This window comes from Callospermophilus lateralis, chromosome 19 (genome assembly GCF_048772815.1).
Source record: "Callospermophilus lateralis isolate mCalLat2 chromosome 19, mCalLat2.hap1, whole genome shotgun sequence".
NCBI lineage: Eukaryota > Metazoa > Chordata > Mammalia > Rodentia > Sciuridae > Callospermophilus > Callospermophilus lateralis.
In genome coordinates this window covers 13,650,578-13,675,463 of record NC_135323.1, presented here as the reverse complement: position 1 = coordinate 13,675,463, position 24,886 = coordinate 13,650,578, and the positions used below count along the sequence as shown (strand labels likewise).

Sequence of the window (24,886 nt, the reverse complement as noted above, 5' to 3'; positions counted from 1 at the left end):
CGGCTTGTCCCTTTCCTGGTGCTATTGCTTTTGAGCATGAGGCCACTCTGAGGGCTAGCCGTCTTTCCTATGCCACCCTGAAGAGGCCTGGCTATTGGGTAAGGAGACCCCAAGAGAAAAAGGCTGGGAGTGGACTGGGGTCGGGGTGGTGGTAGAAGAGGGGGAGTCAGGGCAGGGCCTCACAAGGGGCTCTGCAGCCTGCTGTTTCCCCTGAGGAAGAACCCAAAATAAACACGCCAAGTCAGAGAGCCAACACGGGGGCCTGTCCACAGGTCACGGGAGGCCAAGTGGGCTTGGCTGAAGCAGTGGCGTCAAGAGATGATGGCGACAGAAAGTGTCCTTTTGTATCTCCCTCTTTGCCACCCAGACCCCCAGGAGGGAAGAGACTCAGAAGAGGAGGGGACAGAGGCACAAAGACCAGACAACCCTCTTCCTGCACCCAAGCCCATGGGGGGGTGCAGAGGGGCTGGGTGAGCATTAAATTGAGGTTGAGACTGAGATTTTAAGACTAGACTTTGTGAACTCCGAGCATACAGAAAAGACAAGGAACCCCCACCCCCCGCCAACATGCCATGTAAGAAAGGGCTTCAGAGAGAAGAGCTGAAGGCAGTTCTGGGAGAAAACAAAACTTGTCTAGATCACCCCCTCTTGAGAGCTCCAATAAACTGATTCCTGCCCCCGGCCCTTAGTAGGGTACCTGGGGAGTCCTCTCTGAGGACGTGTGTCCCTGTCTAAGGATGAGGAGAAGCCGGGAAGGCTGACACAGCAGGACAGGAATGGGAACTGTGAAGTCCCTAGGTAAGAAGGCATGGCATTTTGTAAGAACTAAAAAGAGACTGGCTGGGCACAGTGGCGCGCGCCTGTCATCCCAGCCACTGGGAAGGCTGAGGCAGGGGTATCGGGAGTTCAAGGCCAGCCTCAGCCAAAGTGAGGTGCTAAGCAACTCAGTGAGACCCTGCTCTAAATAAAATACAAAAAAGGGCTGGGGATGTGGCTTAGTGGTTGAGTGTCCCTGAGTTCAATCCCTGGAATCAAAAGAGAGAAAGAGAGAGAGAGACAGACAGACAGACAGACAGATTGGAGGTTGGAGCCCTCTGAGGCCGGTGTGATCACAGGGTCATCCGGGACACTTAGAGGACCAAAGTTTGCCTTGTAGTCCACTGAGCTATGGTGACTATTTGCCCGTGGTTTTCATATTTGTAAAGTACTACATGGTTATTTAAAAGACTCCAATACTGTACTTCCTCCCCTCTGGTCCAAATTTCCAAAGATAACTATCATTGGTTTTCTTCCAAACTGCTCAGACATCTGTTTTTCATGTGTATATCTTCTATTTGAATAAAAAATTGTAGCTCAAAAATTTTTTTCCATTTGCAAATATATCATGCCACATCACTGGTTAGCTATACATTGGAGTGCTAAACATCGTGACCTCCTCTCTGGCTGATAACCAGAATGATATTCAGAGTATATTAAATGAAAAAGAAGATCATGTAAGAGAATTTATACATAGACTCATTTTTAATAAAATATGAATATATATTTATTTGTTTGTTTGGTACTGGAAAGAGGAATTTAGCAGGATGAACACTCAAACATTAGTTTTAATGGGGTTTCTGGGTCTTACCTCCTTTTCTGGCTACTGCTTTCTTAATTTCCCTACTGTGGATATGTAGCAACTTAAAGTTTAAAAATTTTTTAAAAACTTTAAAGGGAAACGGTGACCCTGGTAGAAAAGAAGTATAATGAGGTTCTCCAGAGACACAGTGCCATAGGAAATTACAGATTTTATATATATACAAAGAAAGAAAGAAAGAGAGGGAGTTAAGGAATCTTAGCTATAAGAAAGAGATTTACTATAAGGCGTTGGCTCGCAGGAATATGGAGATTGGAGAGCCTCCCCATGGGCCATCCTCAAGCGGGACATCTAGGGAAGCTGGGTGTGCCTCAAAGGTTTGAAGCCCACGGTGTAGAGTCCAGCTCAGGTCTGAAGCCCAAGAACTAGGAGTATCAGGGGCAGGAAAAAGCCAACGTCCCAGCTCAAATTGGCACAGTGACTTCAACCTTCCTCACCTTTTGCTCTGTCAGGCCCTCAACAGATTGAATGATGCCCACCATCATGGTCTAGACATGAGAGTCCTCCAAAGCTCACATGAGACAATGCAAGAAGGTTTGTAGGGGAAAGAACTGTGTACTAGTCAGTAAATTAATCCCCAAACAGGGATTAACCTGTAAATGAAGACAGAATGTGGCTTGAGGATGTGGTCAATGGGGGTGTGCTTTATGGGCACATAAGTTGTCCCTGGACAGTGGATTCTGGTCTCTCTCTCTCTCTCTCTCTCATTGGTGGTCATGTCCTGAGCTGCTTTCTTCCACCACAACCTTCTTCCATGATATTCTGCCTCACCTTGATTCCTGAGGAATGGAGGCGGCTGTCTACGGACTGAGACCTCTGAAACCGTGAGCCTCCACATAATCTTTTCCTCCTTAAAATTGTTCTTGTCGGGTCTTTGGCCACAACAGCAAAAGCTGACTAAAACTCCCCCCGCATTGGGAAATGAAGCCATCTGCTCTGCTCAGCTCACCAACCCAAATCCCAATTCTAGAAGCATCCTCACAGATGTACCCAGAAATAATTTTACCAGCTATCTGAACATCCCACGGCCCAGTCAAGTTGACACTTAAGACTAACCATCACAAAAAGGGAGAAGACAGGTACAAAATACCACTTAAGTTCAGGCACACAATCAAAAATTTAAAAGAATGAATGGTTGCAGATATGCTGTTTCTAAAATAATGGTTTCTTTTGTTTTTTTTGTTTCATCTTGTTTTGTTTTTTGGTTTTTTATGTCTTGTAACTTAAAAACTAAAAACCTGAAAATACAAGGTGACACCAAGGTCACCCCTGAAGGAAGAAAATGACCATGCAAATAATCTCAACTCTGTCATTCCAGGGCAGAATCCTAAGATGTAGTCCCTTGGCCCTGTATAAATTGAGTTCTGTGTAGACACGAGGTCCCCAGAACGCCTCAGGGGCTTCCTTCTTCAGCTCGGAAGAAGGATCAGGCTTTTCCTGAAGACACAGAGGACAGTGAGCCAAGCTACTGACCTTTGCGCTCCTGTTTCATCCAGAATATTCTCACTCGATGGCGAATGTACTTGTCCTCCCGTAGCTTCTTCTGCCAGGTACGCAGTTCTTGAATCTCAGGATCACAGCGAACCTGGAAAAGCCCCAGAAAGCTTCAGTCCCTTTTCTGCGTACTTCTGTGCATTATTAGTTTATGAACCCTGTGTAGAAAAGCCTTTATTAATCAACTAGAGATATTTTTTACATAAGGGTACATTCCTGCCCTGTCCCCAGCACTGGGGGTTGGACCAGGGTGCTCTCCCACTGAGCCACATCCCCAGCCCTTCTTTTTGTTTTGTTCTGTTTTGTTTTGAGACAGGGTGTCCATAAGTTGCCCAGGCTGGCCTCGAACTTGCAATCCTCCTTCCTCAGGCTCTTGAGTTGCTGGGGTTACAGGTGTGCACCGCAGTGCCTGACTGGACACACTTTTGATTCTCAAGGAATCATTGTTCTAACTGCATCATCTACATTCCCAAAGCTCACGTGTTTGAACATACATGAGGTTTTATGAATATTTGTTATAGTAATGGTAGGTTGGGCGCATTCTAGATCTATGTTATCCCCTAGAAATACAATGTAGTTAACATGTTTAAATTTCCTGTCTCATTAAAAAAAAAATGAGATTATTTTTAAGAATATGTTTTATTTAACCTAAAATATCCAAAAGTTTGCCATTCATTTCAGCCATTCAATTTATATTGATGTAATCAATATAAAATTGAGATATTTCACTTTCTGTTTTCCACGCTAAATATGCAGCATATGGTGCATTTTTGCACCTACAGTGAATCTGTCTGGACAAGTGCTCCGTAGCCTCATGAAGCTGGGACCTACTGTACTGGACAGCACAGTTCTAGATTGATCTCTGTAAGTAGATTAACCCCAGCTCCATCCACTTTACACCAGGTGACTGAGTATCTACTTCCTGCTAGGCCTGAGAAGGAGACGATGATTAATAGCAACTGTAGTAACTATTATATTTGCTTTACTCTTATACCTCCTATGTCCTAGGCATTATGTATTTTTACAAATTTTAGCCAGGCATGGTGGCAAATGCCTGTGATCCCAGTGGCTCATGAGGCTGAAGCAGGAGGATCACAAGTTCAAGGCCAGTCTCAGCAACTTAGTGATACCTGGGCTCAAAATAAAAAATAAAAAGGACTGGGGACATAGCTGGGTAATGTAGTAGCCCTGAGTTCAATCCCTATACTAAGAAGAAAAATTATTTTACAAATTTAAGTCATTAAATAACCTGATGAGGCAGGAATGACGATTCCTATTTTTATAAATGAGAGAACTGGGTTGCCAATGCTTAGAGTTGGGAATGGAGTTGAGATCCATACTTTGGCAGACTAGCCTTTGAGAATCAGGAGCCTAACAGGACACAGGAGCAACATCCACAAGGAGTGGCAGGAGAAAGATACCAGGGAAAATGTGTAACTAAGAAAAACCAATTAAAAAAAAAAAAAAGGAAAGGAAAGAAAGATATCCGTGAGTCTAAGGGAACAGGGTTGGAATCTAACCGGCCTAGAGTGGTCAGGCAGGAGGTGACTCCTGAGGAGAGTTTTGAAGAATGAACTGGAGTTAGTCTTGGGGAGAAGGGGTGGAGTGGACTGTTGTCGGGGACTGAGGCCAGTCCTGTTGACTAAGATAAAGGACAAGGTCAAAAGCAGTAGAGGGTTCGGAAGAGCCGCGGCCACTGAGGCCCAACCCTGTTCCAATCATCCCTCCACCTCTCCACTTGCCAGAGGGGGTGCTCCTTACAAGTGGATCCCAAGACCAGACGTTGGTGGCTCTACACATGTGGATGTGTCTCAACTTTTTTTTTTTTTTAAAGATAAGTTATAGTAGCAAAAGAATGTCAGGGAACATTCTGGAAAAGGAAAGACCACTTTTTCAAAGAAGTTGCCATGGTAACCAGCACCCGTTCAGCTCTGGGTCAACTATTAAAGACAGCCACGCTGGGGGCTCCCTTACTAAATCAGCTCTGCTCACTTAAAATGAGGTGGTAGCGTCGTGTTCAGGGGAACAGTAGCCTGTGCTGAAATTAGTATGCAAACTGGGGAAGTCACCTGCCACTAGATCACTGTGGCCCTCTCCTGTCTTCCCGGGGTTCCCAGGTGCCCAGGGGATGGTCTGCTGGCTCTTCTGCCCTTGAACCTTGACTCTGACAGTCAGGAACCAGTACCTCAGCTGCTGGGAGGGAGCAAGAGGAACAGAAGCAGAAATGGGGACCTCACATGGGCTCAGGACACAGCGTCTGCAGGGCAGGAGCAGTGGGAGCCAAGAGAGGTGACGCTGGGCAGCACAGGCTTGTCTAACTGGGAAGCTGCTCCCTCACTACTGATCTCATGATGCTACCAAGCCAGTCTCTGCTTTTACAGGCCACCACTGGGTCAGTGACCCGCCCAGGTCACTGGGCTGCCTACTACAGTCACTGCAGTCCTTCAAGGGAGCCCAAGCCTAGGCTCTCAGGTTCCACCTTTTTAAAGTCACCCACACAGTCACCTCCCCATGCCCCAAAGGGCTCATTGAGTCAGGTTTCACCACTAGCCCCCTCGCAGCCCCCAAACTACCGTTCTCTCCTGATTTACTCCCATCAACAAAGGTCCACCTCTTCTTCTTCTCATGATAATTTTATTTGGGGGAGATTTATTGTCCTTGTGTCCAAGAGCAACAAGTAACCTAATGGTTTTCCTTTTTAAAAAGTGATCAAATACATATTACATAATATATACCATTTTCATCTTTTAAAGTATACAGCTCTGGGGCATTAAGGACATTCGCAATGTCATACAACCATCCATGCTCACTGTTATGATCTGGACATGAGGTGTCCCCCCAAGAGGTCCTCTGTCAATACTGGGATGTTCAGAGGTAAAGCGATTAGATTAGGAGGACTGTAACCTGATGGTTTAGTTAGCATCTGTGTCACTGTGACCAAAATACCTGACAAGAACAACTTGGAGGAAGGAAGGTTTATTGGGGGTTCATGGTTTCGAGATCTCGGTCCATAGCTCTGGGCCCAAGGTAAGGAGGAACATCATGACATAAGGGCATGCCTGGGTCAGGAAGCAGAGAGACAGAGGGAGAAGGAGGGACCACAGAAAGAACGACCCTTCAGGGCACACCCTGGTGACCCACCTCCTGCAGCCACATGGTACCTGCCTCTCACAATTCTCACAATTCAGTCATTTCACCTCTGAGCATTCTGCAGAAACAAAGGAGACTGGGGAGGATGACTCACATCCAAACCACAACACCCAATCAGTGGATTAATCCACTTGATGGATTCATAAGTTGTGGACCTCTGTACATGGGTGGTAACTGTAGGCAGGTGGAGCATGGCTGGAGGAGGTGGTCATGGGGGGCATGGCCTTAGGGGGTTCTATCTTGTACCTTCAGCTCCTCCTTTTGCTATCTGCTTCCTGACCACACCATGAGGTCAGCAGCTGTCCTCCACCACTGACCTTCCGCCATGAGGCTTTGCTCTACCTTAGGCCCAAAGGGAAGGAGTCAGCCGACCATGAACAGCAACCTCTGAAACTGTGAGCTCAAAACAAACTTTACCTCCTCTAAGTTAGTCTTGTATTTTGGTCACAGAGACAAAAAGCTGACATGCTCATCTAGTTTAAAACACTTTCATCAATTCGAAAGGAAACTCCGTACCTGTCAAGCAGTCACTCCCCATCCTGCCCGCACCCACCCCTGCCACCCACCAATCTGCCTTACTTCCCAGAGTCTTAGGCATTTGCTGATTCTGGATATTTCATATAAATGAAGTTATACACTCTCTGAGGCCTTGTGTGTCTGTATTTTCTAACTAATATTTTAAGGCTCACATGGTAGCGTGTATCAGTACTCCATTCCTAAGATTTTACTGTACAGTTATACCACATTATTCTTCTCCGTTTATCTCTTCATGGACATTTGAGTTGTCACCTTTTGGCTATTGTGAACAGAGCCTCTATGAACCTTTGTGTCCAGATTTTTGTTTAATCACCTATTTTCCTATAGTCATTGAATTCTCAATTACCGAAACATTCTCAAACAAAAACACCCATTTCCACATCATCAGGAAACCGGAGGCTGTTCACGGGCCTCTGCTGACCAGTGTGGTGTGATTTTCCTGTTTGGCCAGAGACCCCTCCCTCTGTTCCTTGACTTCCTTCATTTTGCACCAAGGGCTGCTGTTTACCCGTGGAGAACGTGGAGAACGCAGCAGCCAGGAAAGCCTGGATCTGCGGAGAAGCCTTTTGTGAGCCCTGGGGAAAGCATGGCCCCATTGAACTAGCCTAATCCTAGTCATTATTACCGTGATTAGAGAATCAATTTAAAGGGCAGTTGTTGTCCAATCAGCAAATACCACAGAGTGCAGTGAGATGTTTAATACATAAGCAAGGTCGTTGCCAAACAAAGGCTCCCCTACCAGTGGCTTTCTATACACTTTGTTTATTTATTTATTTTTGTGGTACTGGGGATGGAATCCAGTACTCTATACTCTTTTTTTTTTTTTTTTTTTTTTTTTTTTTTTAGTAGTAGTACTAGGGATTGAACCCAGGCGCTCTATACTACTGAGCTTTGTCCCCAGCCCTTTTAATTTTTTGTTTTGAGACTGGGTCTTCTAAGTTGCCCAGTCTGGCCTTGAACTTGTGACCCTCCTGACTCTATCTCCCAAGTAGCTGGGATTATAGGTGGGTGCCGCCATACCCAGTTACCTATGTTCACATTTTAAAATTACTGTTTGGTGTCCACTTGCTCTTTCAGAATAAGCACATGTAGTATAATATACATGATCAGGCACTGGACTTTGGAGTAAGACAAAAACAAAAAAAAATTATTTAGGCAGGTGTAAAAATTTTTTAAAATGCCCATGAAACCATCAAATTCCTTTTATTATATATGACTCTGATGAAAGGCATCCTAGATACCATATTGGATTAAAAGTCTACTCCAAATCAGACACTTTGAGGATGAATCTCAGCTCTGCAAATTACTGAGGAACCTTGAGCCAGTCACTGAAACTCTCTGAGCCTTGATTCCCTCAACCATCAAATGGGGATAACAAAAATATTTACTTAAAGTTGTGTTGGGGTGAAAACAAGCTAATACATCTAGAGTGCTACAAGCCAAGTGTGTGTACACAGTAAGTTCTCGAGTGTTTTAGTGACTTCTTAAATCAATTAATAAAGTATTGGGAATAAGCTGGATTCTGTGCCAAGGTTGAACCCTACAACTGCTGTAGTGGCTGCCAAGTGGCAGCAGAGCCCACGAGTTATAAAATTGAAAGCAAGCTCTCCTCCCACGGGTTATGAGCACTGCACACATAAATGATTTTTATAGTTTTATAGCATTGGGCATTAGCCAGCTGGTCCAGGAGTATGGGGGCTCCACAGAATAGTTGCAGGCTGGGAAGAGAGAGGTGTTTGCAAAGACTCTGAAATTACCCGGCACAGATCTCTACTTCTAAATTCCTCTTAGGGAAGTTGTTTTCCCTGCTTCTTGGCAAAATAGACAAAACCAGCAACAGCTACCCTTTCTGGATGATTCCCTGGGGCTTTTTCTAATTGCCCCGGAGGAAAACACTTACTGTGTTATCATTGCTGGAAAGATGTTGTCCAGTTACACACCGGACAACTCCTTCAGTGATGCTCACAAGCATCCGCCAGCCACCTGGCAGGAGAGGCCACCTGGAAAGTTCTTCCGTCTTAGCCATGGCCTGGCATGCTAATCATTATGCTGATGGATTCTATGCCCTAGAAAAGCAGATTCCAACACGGAGGACATATGTGTTTGCAAAATCTCTTTCAATTACCTAATGAATTATCTGGAACTCAAAATGCATGAAATCAGATTTTTTTCTTTGTAAGGAAGTTTCATGAGTTCTCAGATTTTTGGCAAAACAAAATAAAGTGGTTGCTTTGTTTTGTTTGTTTTTGTTTTTGTCTTTCTGTCCTGGCAATTATTAGCATTTCTTATTGTCTCAAGGAACTAATTTGAAAGACCTGTGCTATCATTTAATTGCTGGTATTGTGCAGGTGTTACTGATATTCATCTGCAAGATGACAGTGTGCTTCTTAGAGCTGCTCGGGGCTTTCAGAGAGGGTTAGAGGACTATTCTAGAGCAGCATCTTTCAAACATTGGGTGTCGGCATATTAGGAGTAAATTCAATCAGGTGGGTGTGAATGGCATTTTAAAAACCTGATTGAGTAGAAAATAACTGTGACTCCTTTATCATTAAGAACCCTCTTACCTCTGATAAAATATTTTGCCTCAAAGTTTATTTTATCTGATACCAATAATAATAAATAACCTTTCTTTAATATTTGTGCTATGTATCTTTTCCCATGTCTTTACTTCAACCATTGTGGGTCATTAAGTGATATGTATGTGAGTGTGTGTGTGTTTGTGTATCTAAAAATCAGAGATGAAGCAGGACACAGTGGCACCTGTAATCCCAGGAGAATCCCAAATTTGAGGCCAGCCTGACCAATTTAGTGAGGCCCTCAGCAACTTAGTGAGCACCAGTCTCAAAATAAAAAATAAATAAAAAGGACTGGGGGTGGGGAATGTAGCTCAGTATTAAAGTACCCCCTAGGTTCAATTCCCAGTTCCAAAAAAAAAAAAAAAAAATAGATGGGCTTATTCTACTGTTTATATTTATTATGGTTAGTATATATTTATCTCTCTCACCTTACTGTTTTTATTTATTGTAGTTTTATGTTTCTTTCTTGTGCCTTATATTTCCTGTATTCTACTGATTTATATTCTCTTTTCTTTCTTTAATATGTTGCTATAATGTAATAAACTAAAACACTTTAATCGGACCAGGCTCCTGAATGATATGAAGACGTCAGAAGGCCGTAACCCAAATCTTCCAGTTCTCAGCTTTCCTATTATTGTTGCCTGGTGTCTAAGTTTCCCCTTATTTATCTCCCATTGGCTCATGCCTGTTTAGGTCTATGGGCTTCCTCAGACACCATCGTTTCTTCATTCCACTCCTTCCTTGTGGGTTCGATTTCCTTCTAATTCAAGAATAACTTTTAGGAGGATCTTTCAGAGAGAGACAAGTCTGAGAATGTCTTATAACCCTTGTCCTTGAGTGACAATTTCGTGGGTACATAATTCTAGGTTGAATGTTATTTTTTTTCCCTCTGGATTAGAAGAGTTGACACTGCACTGTTTTCTGGAATACAGCTGCTGATTAGAAGTCTGTGCTCTTCCTTGACTTTGTAGGTAACCTTGCCTGCAGGACATCTTTAAGGTTTCTTCTTTGCTTTTGGCATTCTACAGTTTGACCAAGAAGCATATTGGCGTGCCTTTGTTTTTGTTTAGCTAATTCAGGATTCATGTTTCTTCGCCTCTGGAATATTCTCACTCAGTATCTCTGGGAATATGGTTTCTCCACCATTCATCCCGTCGTCTCCCTATGGGATTCCCATTAGACTCATGCTGGACCTTCTCCTTCTGGCCTGGTCTCTTCACTCTTTCCACCATTCCCATCTCTAGCTTCTGCTTTATTCTCTCTCCAAGATCTGCCTGCCAGTTTCCTAATTCCTCCTCCAGCTGTGTCTATCTCTTAGTTAATTCATACCCAAAATATGGTCCACAGCTAACCTCTGGTGGGAACTTATTAGAAATACCAATTCATGGCTCCTCCAAACCCCATTAAGTCAGCATTTATCAGAGAGTAGTTCCAGGAATCTGTGTTCTAACTTTCCCGGTGTCTCTGATGCTCACACACAATTGAGATGCTCTGCTTTAGCAAACTTACAGATTATCTTCATTTCTGAAGGTTGCACTTACTTCTTTATAAAATCTGAATCCCCCTCCTTCTCTCTTACTGTCTTGTTCCTTAGGCAAGGTTTATTTTAATCTTTTCTTTTAGTAAATCTCTATAATCATCTTAAGTACACTTATTTCATAGATTCAAATTGCTACTCTTAGGGGCCTGAACTTTCTAGTTGGTTGTATTTGCTGACTTCCTTCTTCCTTGTTGGTTTATTATTTTTAAATTATGAGCTCAGAACTTTTGAGAGTCTTTGTTCCAACTCCAGTTCTTGTCTCTTATCTGGGGGTCAGTAAACTTTTGTAAAGGTTCAAATAGTAAATATTTTTGGCTTCGTGGGGCTATCTGGTTTGTCATATCAACTCCATTCTGCCATTATAACATAAAATCAGCCATTGACAATATGTTAAAACATGGGCAAGGCTGTGTTCCAATAAATCTTTATTTATAAAAAAATGGGCAGTGAGCTGGATTTGGTCCAGTGGCTATGATTGACCCACCCCTAGCCCTATCCTTGAGTAGGCATTAGAACCCTCGCCCCCGGCTTCCTTACTGCCTCTCCCCTCTCCATGCCCAAGTGTCATTAATTTAAGACTACTTTCTAAACTTACTTGATGACATTGAGGTCCCTAGGGCCCTTGGCCTATAGGTTCTGATTCAGTACCTGTGAGGCAGACCCAAGGCTTGAGTATGTTCAGCAAGAAGCCCAGGTGATTCCAGTGATCTGAAAAGCTTGGGAAACCCTGCTCACATGGATCAGAATGCCAAGATTGGGCTTTCAAGTGACTATAACATCTGTGCTGCTTTCAGTTCCCACATGAATGCCGTGGTGATGACCGCGAAGCCCCAACATTGGAGCCAAGAAGGACGGCTCAGTCAGGAAGGCATGACCGTGACTCACTCAGCAGCTGCTCTCCGCTGGGGTCAGCTTTGCAATGCTGGACCTAAAAAGACGTCTCCCAGGAAGCCACACCTATTTTGTTTTAAAGTCCCCTTAATAATGAGGCCCTATCACATTCCGTACTACGGAGAAGCGGAATTTCCCCCAACAGCTCAGTGATGACAGTTCAGATAAAGTTCAACCCACTCTTCCTGATACTTGTTTGCCCAAATAATCAGAGAATGAATAAGCTGCTAAAGCATTCAAGATATTTGATGAACTTTCCAATGATTTCTGGGGTTAAACTGTAAAAAGTTTGCAATGCCAAAGACTATAGTTTCGCACAAGGCTTTGATCTCTTCCTTAACATCAAGACTCAGAGGTGACGTGCGTGGTATTTTCACTACAAAGTAGTGCCAGCATTATTTTAGGAGTTTTATACATATTAACTCTTGAGAAAACATTTGTTTTGCTTCACCACCACCACCCCCAGTGCTGGGGATCAATCCTAGAGCCTTTTGTACGATAGGCAAGGTGCTCTATCATTGAGCTATACCCCCAGTCCTTACATATTAACTTTTTTAAAACTGGGGATTGAACCCAGGTGTGTTCTACCAGTGAGTTACATCCCAGTCCTTTTTGAGACGGGGTCTGGTGCATGCCACATGCCTGGCTCTTGCATATTAACTCTAATCCTCAAATCTGTGATGTAGGCATCACTGCCATCCCCACTTTCAATGAGGCAACCAAGCCAAAGAGAAGCAAAATAACTTTCCTATAGTTGCATTTATAGCCCGGAACTTGAGCCCAAGTAGTTTCCCCACCCCTAACCCAGCCCTAGGGATCGAACCCGGGAGTGCTCCACCACTGAGCTACATCCCCTACCTTTTTATTTTTCATTTTGAGACAGGGTTTCTCTAAGTCACCCTGGCTGGCCTTGAACTTGAGATCCTCCTGCCTCAGCCTTCTGAGTAGCTGGGATTACAGGTGTGTACCATTGCACTCAGTTTAAGTAGTCTAATTCTGAAAAAGGTAGTTCTCAACTCTGCATATGGGAATCACATGGGGGAGCTTTAGAGAAACCACTGATGCTTGGTCCAGGAGGGTGGTGCCTCTAATTCCAACCGCTCAGGAGGCGAGTCAGGAAAGTTGTAGGAACAAGGCCAGATTGTACAACTGAGATCCTGTCTCAAAATAAAAAACAAAAAGAACAGGGGATGTAGCTCAGTGGTAGAACACCCTTGGGTTCAATTCGAAGTACGGAAAGCAAATCAGAACCTACTGACGCCCATGTTTTACCACCACAGCCTCTGATTTGATTGATGGTTTCAGGGTTGTCATAGTTGCCCAGGTACTTCTAAGGTAAAGTCAAGGTTGACAGCCACCATTCTAAAGCTGGACACTCAACTTGAGTGATGAGTGAGGGGGCGTCTCAAGTGTGGTCCCCAGATTAGCAGCATCACCTGAGAATTTGTTTGGAATGTCAGTTCTCAGGTTTCACCCAGACCTACTGACACAGATACCCTGGGGTCACAGCTCTGCAATCTGTGCGTCAAGGGACCCTTCAGATAATCCTGATGCAGGCTAAAGATTGAGAATCACTGTGCCATGTCCCTGATGAATCACATCTCTCTGTATCCTCGCCCCTTTATAAAATTGCCACTCTGTTCACTAAGGGGACTCTCTCTCCCTTCTTCCGAGACCAGGCAGATCCTGTGACTTGCTTTGACTAACAGAAAGTGGAAGTGCTGTTACACAGGATCCAGAATCTAGGCCTCGACAAGGCTTGGAAAACAGCAGCTTTGGCCTCCTTACATTTAAGGAAGCTGGTCTGACCCACTGGAGAATGGGAGGCCACATGGAAGACAACCACAGTGCTCAGCCACATCCAGAGCCACTGCCAGACACATGTGGAAGGCCAGCTTGGACCTTCTGGCTGGGCCTGGTCACTAGCTGAACTTGGCCACAAGTGAGTCCAGGTGAGATCAGCAGAGGAAGCAGCCAGCCCAAACAGAATCATGAAAAATAATCAACTGCTGTGGGTTAAGTCACCGAGTATTAGGGTGGTCAGTTACTCAGCAGAGGGGACTCACGTTCAGCTGTGCTGTGTACCTATGACCTTAGCTTTGAAGGGACACTGTTTAGCCCTTCATACAAAAGGACTGTAGGAAAGTTGGGAATGTGGCTGGTACCATTGCCAGGAGGGTTCTAGGGGCCTCACAGGCAGGTCTGGCTTCCTGGGCACTGCCCTGGGCAGTCACACAGGCCCTGCGTGTAGAAAGGCCCACACTTATTTTACACTCTGCTGTCACCCTCTAGAAATTCTTAATAACTTTGAACAAGGAGCCCTGCCTTTTCATTTTACACTGGGCCTTGCAAATTATCGGCTAGTCCTGCTCATTTTTAGCTTTCTCATTGTTCCTCACAATAACCTAGGGACCAGAATTCATTATTATTATCAGTCACATTTTATAGATAAGGAAGATGAAGCTCCGTGAAGTTCAATGCTAATACAAGGTCACATGGTGAGGGGGCAGGCTGGCGCTCAAGCTTCTCAAGCCCCATCCCACCGCCATCCCACCGTGGAGGACCCTGTTCGACCACAGATAAACCTGGAGTCTGATCTGTCAACTTTCATCACATCCTTGGGATACACTGTGACTAGGCAAATAAGGTGTGTGTGGGGGCGGGGGGCAGTGCTGAGAGCCTGGCAAGTTGGCAAAGGCATTTTCTGGACTCACAGCTGTAACCCGGAGTGTATTGAATAGGAGCAGGTGGGGGAAGGGAAGGGGGAGGGCCGGGCCTGGGAAGTGGGGCTCAGAGCACTCTGAATCCTTATTTATAGTGCTCTGGCCTATTTCAGCCTGCTGGGCAGCTCTGAAATTGCCTTGAGAACTGGGCCTAGACGCTGACCATGGAAACCGGGCGCCTTCGTTCTGGGGTATGGCTGGAATCATGCTGGGCAACAGACAAAGGTTTTGTGACGAGCTCAAGGACGTTTTTTGAAAAAACAAAAACAAAAACAGGATTTTCTTGGACAGGGAATAAAAACAGCATTTAATTGAGACCATCAGGAAATGATCAGAATATAGCCTTAGAGAAGCAAATGCTGGGGTCAGAGCAAGTTAATAAAAAGCCAGCAGTTAGGAGGCCTCAGCCATGTGCCTGGCACTGTGCTGAGGACTGACACGCCCCCTTTCATTTATACACTCCTAAGAGGGCAGTGCCATGGTCATTCCCACTTTATAGGAAAGGAAACTGAGGCTTAAGAGAACGAAGTAATTTGTCCAAGGTCATAGGGTCAGCAAGCCGGGATTTAAATCTGCATCCTGGCACCTCTGTTACCCAGACAGTCAACTATGGTGTTGTAAAAAACTATGGTGTTGTAAAGTTCTCAAACTTTAGAAAGTCAAGACTCTCCCAAGGGTCTTGTTAAGAAGCAGATCTTGATTCAGAAGGTCTGGGGTGGGGGCCTCAGATTCTGCATTTCCAATCAGTCACCAGATGATGGATGATACCCGTGGTCTGTGGACTGCAGTTTGAGTAGCAATCATGTAATCACAATAGTTTTTCTGCCTTTTTTTTTTCCAGTATGGTGATTGAACCCGAGGGATTGCTAGGCAAGCACTCTACCACTGAGCTACACTTTAGCTTTTCCTGCTTCTGTTATCCTCCTGCAATCTGCTCTCTTGACAGCAACCTCAGTTATTGTTATTGGTTTCCATTGCTGCATAAGAAATATCAGCCTCCAAACTTGACAACCTAAAACAACAGCACCACAGTGCTGAGGGTCAGGAATCCAGGAGCAGCTCAGCGGGGTGGTTCCTGCTCAGGGTCCCCCTGAGCTTCCAGTTAGGCTGTCAGTTGAGCCCAGAGTCATCCAGAGGCTGAACTGGGCCAGAGGATCCACTGGGCTGGCTCACATGGCTCTTGGCTGGAGGCCCCTGTTTCTTTTCGTGCAGATTTCTCCACGGGGCTGTTCAAGACAGGACATCTGGCTTCCCTCAGAGTGAACGATCCCAGAGACAGAGAGACAGCAAGCAAAACTACAGTATCTTTCTAATAACCTAATCTTGGAAGTGGCACACCATTATTTCTGCCATTTTCTATTGGTAAATGTGGGAAGGGACTCAGCAGAAATGTGAATCCTAGCGGGTAGAGATTATTGGGGAATCACTGTGGATGCCAACTACCACAGATTCCTGAAAAATGTCAGTCAGATCATGTGACTCCTCTGCTTGAAGCCCTACTATTACTTCTCATCGAATTAGAGTAAAACCATCATCTTGTTGAAGGTGCCCATTAGTCACTACAGGACCCTGATCTTTCCTTGCCTCTGTCCCCCTCACTTTCATCAACCACACTGACTCTCTTACTGGTCCTCACATGCCTCTAGCACGTGCTTTTCCCTCTGCCTAGAGTGAACTTCATTTAGGTCTCTTCCCAACACCTTCTCAGAGAGCCCCCGAAAACCTTCTCACCACCTAAAATAGCAGTCCCCGTTATTCTCTATCCCTTTAACTTGCTTTGTTTTGTTTCATGATATCTACTTCTAAAGATACTTATTCAGCAAGGCGTATGACTCCTACCCGACACTGAGTTTGGCCATGTAACTTGCTTTGGCCATTGGGGTGTGCGTGTGGCAGTGGCAAAGCCCACCTCCCAGTCTAGGCCTTGAGAAGCTTTGAGATTTTTTTGGTCACCTCTCTGAGAGCATTCAACCTCTGCTGTCACGCGCTGTCCGTGGGCTGGGTGTGGACTGTTGCTCACAGTAGCCTCCTGAGGGGATAAGTCTGGCCCTGGGAACTCCCTGTGGCACCCCCCACAGGGACTGACCACCTGATGCTGGTGAACTTCCCCCTCAAGCTGTGCCTAAGATCCCACCTGGGGTGGGTGTGACTTGCTGAGATGTCAATCAACCTGCTGACTGCAAGACATCACAAGCAAGATCCACCCTTGAAACTCCTATCCCTGCCTTTGATGTACCCCCTTAAATAAACCCCCTAGTTCAAGCACCCATGGGGACTAGCTCTATCAAGGGCTTTGCATTATGTAAATATATTTCTGAGTATTTGTGTTTTGTTACTTATTATTTATCTGAGATTGTAAGTTTTAGGGTGGCTTGGATTTCCCTGGGCAGAAAAGAACCCTGCAAAGAGACACTGGCCCTCATTTCCCCCAAAAAACTCTGCCATACAAACACCAGGTCCCTACAGCCTGCTGATCTCAGAAAGATGAACCCCATAGCCCAGAGCTACGTGTAGCAGAGCCCAATCCAGGGCAGGTGAAATTGGACTGGTCTGCAGACGAGGAAGATGAAGAACATATGTAAAATTTGGGGCGGTTTATTAAATGTCATCATTGTGCCCATTGCTGGCTGGCACACTTTTTAATTCTTAATTCTGATGGTGCTGGGGATCAAACCCAGAGCCTCTGGCGTATTGAGCATGCGCTATGCCATAGAGCTCCACTTGGTCACCCTAATTGACCCACTTCTTGACTCTCTATTATTCACATGGCAAGAAGGCAAACTCCCTGAGGGCAGGCCTTGGTCTTATTCCCTAAAGCATTCCCAGTGCCCAGAAGGAGGCTTACCTTCCTGCCATCTAGTAGGGGCTCAATAAATACGAGTGGGTAAATATTAGTGGATGAATTGATCTAATTGTAAAAGCTGCTCCTTTACCATTGTACTCTACGGCCTCCAAATCAGCCCCCAAAATTGCAAAATACAAACTTTCTGTCTTCGACAGCATTTCTAGGCAGCGTAGTATTCACCAGGAAAATGTGACTCACGTCAAGCTGTTTTCTGTTGTCTCTGTGCCAGATGCCATCTGTCTTCACCTAGGTAGTGTCAGAAGTCAGCCAGAAATGACAATCGAGCCCTGCCTGGGAGCGGAAGGGCTGCTTTCAACGACTCCGGCTCACCTGGTGGGGCTGCTGTCCTGAGAGGCAGGAAAACCCAGAGGGGACTAAAGAGCACACACAAAGGGAGGAAATGTGCCCCCAGCCCCTGGCCCGAGCAGCTGCAGCAGGGGGGCTCTCTCTGGAAGGGAGGAAGAGGAAGCTCAGGCCAGCGGCCAAGCCACTGAGCAAAACCGGGAAGCTGCATACAGAAGGCAGCAGGGAGGGGAAGCAGTTCAAGAACGGCTGGTCGGGAGTTTAGGAGGAAATGAAGATGGAGAGCAGCCCCTAGAGGGTCCTTCAGTCCTGCATCCTGGGCTTTGAGCCGGAGGATTTGGGATGAGAAATGTGCGTCTAAATCCTTACCTAGCAGCTACCTGGTGGTATGTTTGCCTTCAAATACAAACATCCAGAACAGATCTACGTGGGCAGACTGCGCACGCGATGCTACCTCTGGGGACAGGTAGATGGCTCTCCAGTGAGGGCACAGATTTATAAAAGAAATGCCTCTTATATGTACAAACATGCAACATAATAAGTATATATAAATGTTCATATACACAAAGGAAAAATGTGAAAAGGCACACACCTAACTCCTAATAGTGGTTTCATCTGAGAAAGAGGTTTTGGGATAGGCCAGGAATGCAGATGAACATGTTCCCATTTTACTGCATATGGATATTCATATTGTATATTTATAGAATATTTGAGTATATCAAATATATAAATATATTAACTGTTGTTACAGATAATGTGTGAGTGTGTGTGTGGAGCTGGGGCTTGAACCCAGTCTTGCCATGATAGGCAGGCACTCTACACGTGGGCTACATCCCCAGCTCTTTTTATTCTGAATTTTGAGACATGGTCTTGCTAAGTTGCCCAGGCTGACCTTGAACTTACAGTCCTCCTGCCTCGAGCTCCAGAGTATCTGGGATTATGGGTGCGCACCTATGAGTCTGCTCACATTAAACCATCTCTTTAGAATTTGATTTTTGTTTACAATGAGCATCTGTTCTTTCTCCTTAAGAATATCAATAAAGACTTCTTCCTACAAAGATGGCCTTCCACACCAAACTGCCATGGTGCTCCTCGCAGTATTTTCAGAGGTGGCCAAAGGTGGTAGCAAAATGGTATCTCGTTTCATATTTGCCAGTGGTGGGGACCCTTTCCCGACTCGTTCTGATTCAGGGACTGGCTGTTGAGTGGCTCTGAGATTGCTGTCATCGGTGCCATGCCTCTGTCTGCTTTGTTCTTCTACTGACTGACATTTGTGTTTGCTTTTGGCAAATGCGCTGACCTAACTCATCCTGCTGAACCACCCTGGTCTACAAGGCGCGCCAACTTCTCGGTACCACTGTGGTCTTGGGAGGGAACATGTTCACCCCACTTCTCCACCTGATCACCAGTGTCTCCCAGTGACTCTCATACATCAAGCAACCTTCTGATGGCGCACGTAAATGACAGAAAGACTCCCCCTTTCCTTTGGTCTTTAAAGCCTTTCTCATTTGTTTGAGAAACAGAACCTCTGGCACTTTTCAAATAGAAAGGACATCAATATATTGTCACATCCATATTGGAATCACTCATTTGTGCATCCACAGTTTACAGAACACTGTTTTATGTGTGGCCACATTTAAATAAAATGGTTTCCTCATCGGCATGTGAGATAATAGAATTGCATGCTTAGTGCAGAGCTGTATGTAGCAAATGTACCAAAATATCAGATTTTGCTATGTTGGTGGGGGGTGGGTGGTACTGAGGATTGAGCTCAAAGGTCCTTTACCACTAACCCACATCCCCAGTCCTTTTTATTTTTTTTAAATTTGAGACAGGGCCTTGCCAAATTGCCCAGGCTGGCCTCAAACCTGGAATCCTCCTGTCTCAGCCTCCTGAGTCACTGGTATTACTGGCATAGCAACACTGCACCTGGCTAGATTTTACTGTTTTTAATATTTAAATATTCTCAATATTTTCATTTTTATTGTTAGAGCTGTCTTGGGGTTCCTCCTGGCATGGAAGAGCTTTGTTTCTGCAGCACTCAGTTTTGTGCTTGGCAAGACACTCGATGCACGTTGGACCGTGAAATAACGAACCCACAGTCAGGTGTCAGTGGGAGGCAGGTGTGGCTGTGAGTGGGGTGGCAGAAGGGAGCATCTCGCACCTGATGTGAGTACCTGACGTCTGTATCCTCAGACTGAAACCAAGCCTTCTACCTGTGGAGAAGTTTGGGAATCTTATTCTTCTCGCTCAGGGGACTTACCAGGGAGGTAATGCTGACCTCCCTAACAACTGAGAAACATTTTGTACGTGTAATAAAATGTTCAAAACCAATTTCAAATATGTGGGTTTCAAAACTATGTCTGAGATGGCCTAAGGGAAAGATCTCTTTGGACTTGAATCTTCTGGTTGAGAAGGTAATGTGGTAGGAAAAATGCAATGACATTATTAGATCCCAAAGTCAGCAGACTGCAAGAGGACTCCATAGAGAGGGAACATCCTTCCATACGGAATGCCCAGTAGATACCCAGGCAGAGACAGCTCAGGAGGTCCCAAGGGCGTGACAGCCCCTCTCAACTATTGGGAGGTAGCTAAATACCAACAGCAAGGGTGGTAGTTTGATGCCACACCCCATTTTTAGCATTCCTTTTGCACAATACCATGTCTGATTTTTGCTGGCAGCGTCTGCCCACCTGCCTGCAGATATCAGCAATCTGAAGGCAATTCCGTCTTCCCTGTCTGATGCTCAGACGACTGTTAGAGCCCGGGCTTTCATGGCAATGCTACCCGGAGGACAGGATTTCCAACAGCCACTTCATGTCTTCACACTGCAAGGCTCGGTGAGGAGCCGGGTCACAAATGCCAAAGACAGAAACGAACACACAGTTCTCAAGTGCAGTCGCTGGGGATTAACAAGCACAGCTGCAGAGGTCAGGGATCCTGGCGCACAAGCAACTCCCCACACGAGCCCAGGTTCAAGTGCCTGCACTAGGGGAGGCTGGCTCTTGTTCCTTCTCAGATGCCCCCACTGGGGAGACCATTCAAGGAATTCAGTCACTCATTTCAAAAATTCTGTGTATCAGACACTGTTCTAGGGGATGGGGCTTCAGAGACAAACCAGCAAATGTCTCATATAATATCAGGTAGGTGACAATCGATAGGAAGGAATGAATCAGAGTATGAGGATGGAGGGTGCCCAGAGGGTGCTATTTTAGAAAAGGTGACCAGGAGAGACATCCAAGAAGAACCCTAACAAGGTAAGGAAGGCACCAAAACTGATAGGTTGAAGGTTCAAAGACAAACAGTAAGTGCAAAGGCCCGGAGACAGGAACCCGCTTGGTGTCACTGAGGAACTGCAAGGAGGACGCTAGTTGGCTTTTTAAAAGATACTGTTTTAGTAGGATTTTCATTGCTGTGACCAAAACACCTGACAAGAGCAACACAGAAGAGGAAGAGCTTAGTTTTGCTCATGGTTTCAGAAGTTCAGTCCGTGGTTGGCTGACTCCATTGCTCTGGGTTTGAAGTGAGGCAGAACTTCATGGCCGAAGGGCCTAGCAGGGGAAGCAGCACAGGACATGCCAGCCAGGAAGCGGAGAGAGAGCTCCACTCACCAGGGACAAAATACAAACCTCAAAGGCACACCCCCAGTGACCTACTTCTTCCACCCACACACTACCTGCCTGAGTTACCACCCAACTAGTCCATTCAAGTGGATTAATCCACTGATTAGGCTACTTATTACCTAATTATTTCACCTCTGAACATCCTCGAATTGTCTCACACATGAGCTTTTGGGGGACGCCTTGTGTCCAAGCCATAACAGATGGCCTACGAAGAAAATCTGAACCACCACCAACAATAATAGTAATAATGATGGCAAATGACTGCAGATTTATAATGTGCCTGGCTCTCTGTCAAGTCCTTATGTGAACTAACCATCTGATTCACCTTCAAAGGCAGGAACTATTATTACACCCATTTTATAGACAGGAAGTCATGGTTCAGAAGTTCAATAACCTGCCGGAGGCTGGAGATAACCTGAGGTCCAAACAAGCCCATCTGCTCCAAGAGCCCAGGTTATTAATGAGTGGATGTGGCATGTTTTATGTGGAAGAAAAAAACCAAGACTTTCCATGTGACTATGACATCAAGAACAAGAAAGAACAGGCTAGGGATGAAGAAGACCTTGAATGACCTTACAACCCCCCCACCAAAAAATTTTTTTAATTGTCCTGCTCGCTCGCCCAGCCAGCTCCTGGTGTGGAACAAACTTTCCGTCCTCTTGGTGCAGAATTTTTGCTTTCAAATTGGAATTTCTGCTTTCTGCAGAAAAAATACAGGAGGAACTCCAGAACCTTTCCTCTGTGTTCACTGAGCCTTTTCCTACCCCATGGTTCTTCTCTTGGGCTGGGTGCACCATCCATCTTCCCTGTCTCTGTGCAGGTCAGGTCTTCTCTAAACAGAAAGGAGTGGCTTTTCAGGAAGAATAGAGTTACATCAAATCAAAACACAGGTGCCACCCAGCCCTTTTTATTTAGGGTTCTCAGCATGCTCTGCCTCCTGGACTGTCCTTCCACTGACTGATCCAGTGTGTTTCTCTGGTGAGTCCAATCCAGGTGCAAAAGGCTTTTCCTGAGCACGGGAACCAACTGCTCTCCAGATGATGAGGCTGTCATTTCTAAGACTCCCAGCAGGAGGTTTGTAGGCAAAAGAATAAAACTGCTTCACAACTGGATTTACTACTTGAACATAAGTACTTCTCTTTCTTTCTGATTGTTGTTGTTGTTTTCTGGTTTTGATTTTGGTTTTTTGTTTTTGTTTTTGAGACTGGGTCTGGCTATGTTGCCTTGAACTCTTGGGCTCCTGGGCTCAAAAAATTCTCCTGCCTCAGACTTTAAGATGAGGCTGGTGCTATAGGTGTGTGCATGGCCCAAACTACAAATCAAAACAGGAATATTATGAAGTAGAAAACAAGATGATTTTGAAATTGAAGAATAAACTGAGCACATTAACAACTGGATTAAAAGAAAATAGTAAATGTAGTCTGAACAGTGGGTTTTTTCATATTTAGATAAATACACATACACATACAAAGTCCACATACACATACAGCTTTAACTAAAGAAGAAAAAGTGAAAAAATTACTATGGTTGAATGCAGGTTTCTAAGTCTTTATGTAAATAAAGGGTTTTTTTTTTATTCCTGTGTAAAAACAATATATATTCTTTGCAAACAATTCAAAAATAGAAAAACTAGAGGGTAAAAACATTTTTTTCTACCACTAAACAACCACAGAGACATTTATGTATTTCTTTCCAGCCTATTTCTATATGTAGCTTTTCATTTTTTTTACATAATTAGAAACAACCTGCACATAAGACAGTTTATTCTTTCTTCACTTAGTTACACTATGGGCAATTCCCATCTTGTGATCAAGCCCTATATTCATTATTTTTAGTATCTAAATAATAATCTCATTGAGTAAATGCCCAATGTTGATTTTATAATTATAATATTATTGAATGCTAGTTGTTTATGTCTTACCTAATCTAAAAGATCCTGCACAATTTCAGGAAGAAAACTCTCAGATTCTGGGACACAGCAGAGCTCCTAGATTGTACCACAGGACACTCTGCAGCGTCTCACCCAGCTGCCTGCTATCAGTGGGGGTTTATACACCTGTGGTTAGGAGCTGCCAAGGGCAGTGGGATTAAAACCAGAAAAGTGTAACAAATAGCCTCTCACCCATTTCTAAGCTTCTCAAGATCTCAGAGGTCTGCTATATATGGTTTCGAGTGGCAGCCCAAACAAATGTGCAGTGTACAAGCCACACAACAGAACACTACGGAACTTCATTCTTGCATCCTCCAGCATCATGTGCTTAAAAACCTACTCCCCCCCACCCCGCGACCGGGCATGCTTCGGGCTCTCAATCTCCTCTTCTTTCCCTTCTCCACCAGGCCATTGGAGCCCAGTCTTTGGGCATTCTTGCATACTCTGCTGATGATAGGTCTAGAGGTTAGATTAGCCTCCCTAGAGGGTAACTTAGCAATAAAAAGTGATTTTTTTTTTCCTTTACAGTGGGGATTGAACCCAGGTGTGCTGTACCACTGAGCCACATCCCCAGCCCTTTTCATTTGATTGACACAGGCTCTCACTCTGTTGCCCAGGCCAGCTGCCTCAGCCTCTGAGTAGCTGGGATCACAGGTGCGAGCCACCATGCCTGGCAAAAGGTGGTTACTCTTGACATGATCAGCTCCACTGCCAGCAATTAACCATTTGGAAAAAAAAATCAGACAAGTGTGCAAACACAAAATAAGAATATTTTTCATAAAATAGTTTATACAAGAGAGAAAACTAGAATGTCCAATTGCTTGTGGTTAAACAAGTTATTGGTTCAATGTATTCATATAAAAATAGCATGTATATCAGAGAAGCGTTAAAATCTGGGGGGTAGATCTTTGTATATTAACAGAGAATGCTATCTCCAATTTATTATTGTGAAGAGAAGACAGACACAAAACAGTTTACCATCAAAATCAATTTAATAAAAATATAAAATGAAATGTCCTACATGAATAGTAAAAATGCTAGAGGAGACATACCAATAGATGATCTGCAGTACTTTTTCCCACAATTAATATGTATTATGTGCATGTGCCCATGCATGCATGCACACACATTAATAGATGTGTTTGGGGCTGGGCTTGTGGCTCAGTGGTAGAGGGCTAGCCTAGCACATATGAGGTGCTGGGTTTGATCCTCAGCACTACATAAAAATAAATAAAATAAAGGTATTGTGTTCAACGAGAACTTTATATATACACACACACACACATACATATACACATACATTCATATATATATATATATATATATATATATATATATATATATATATATTTTTTTTTTTTTCCCCCCCAAATAGATGTGTTTTAGTGATATCTGCCCCTTGGAGCCAGTTTTCCCTTGTCGGTCATGGCCAATCCTTCAGCTGGAAGGCCACAATCTGTCCCTGGGACAGACTGTGATGGTTACTTTGCTTGAGTGGACCCAGATTTTTATTGTGTACCAATACTTTCTTCCTGTGCTAGTTGTTGATGGCCTGGTGTGTAGCTGACCCCAGGGCACAGAGATCTGCTCCACCCCAACAACTCCAGGGAGGGACCCAGGATGGCCCAGGTGAGGGGC

General features: G+C 44.7%; 1 protein-coding gene across 1 annotated transcript in view; it reads right to left on the bottom strand.

The window, feature by feature from the left end:
* Positions 1 to 24,886, bottom strand: part of Iqck (IQ motif containing K) — a 123,483-nt gene that overhangs the window by 27,898 nt on the left and 70,699 nt on the right. Inside the window, exon 8 of the mRNA XM_076840823.1 lies at positions 3,110 to 3,221. Coding sequence (XP_076696938.1) covers positions 3,110 to 3,221 — 112 coding nt within the window. The remainder of the gene's footprint in view (positions 1 to 3,109; positions 3,222 to 24,886) is intronic.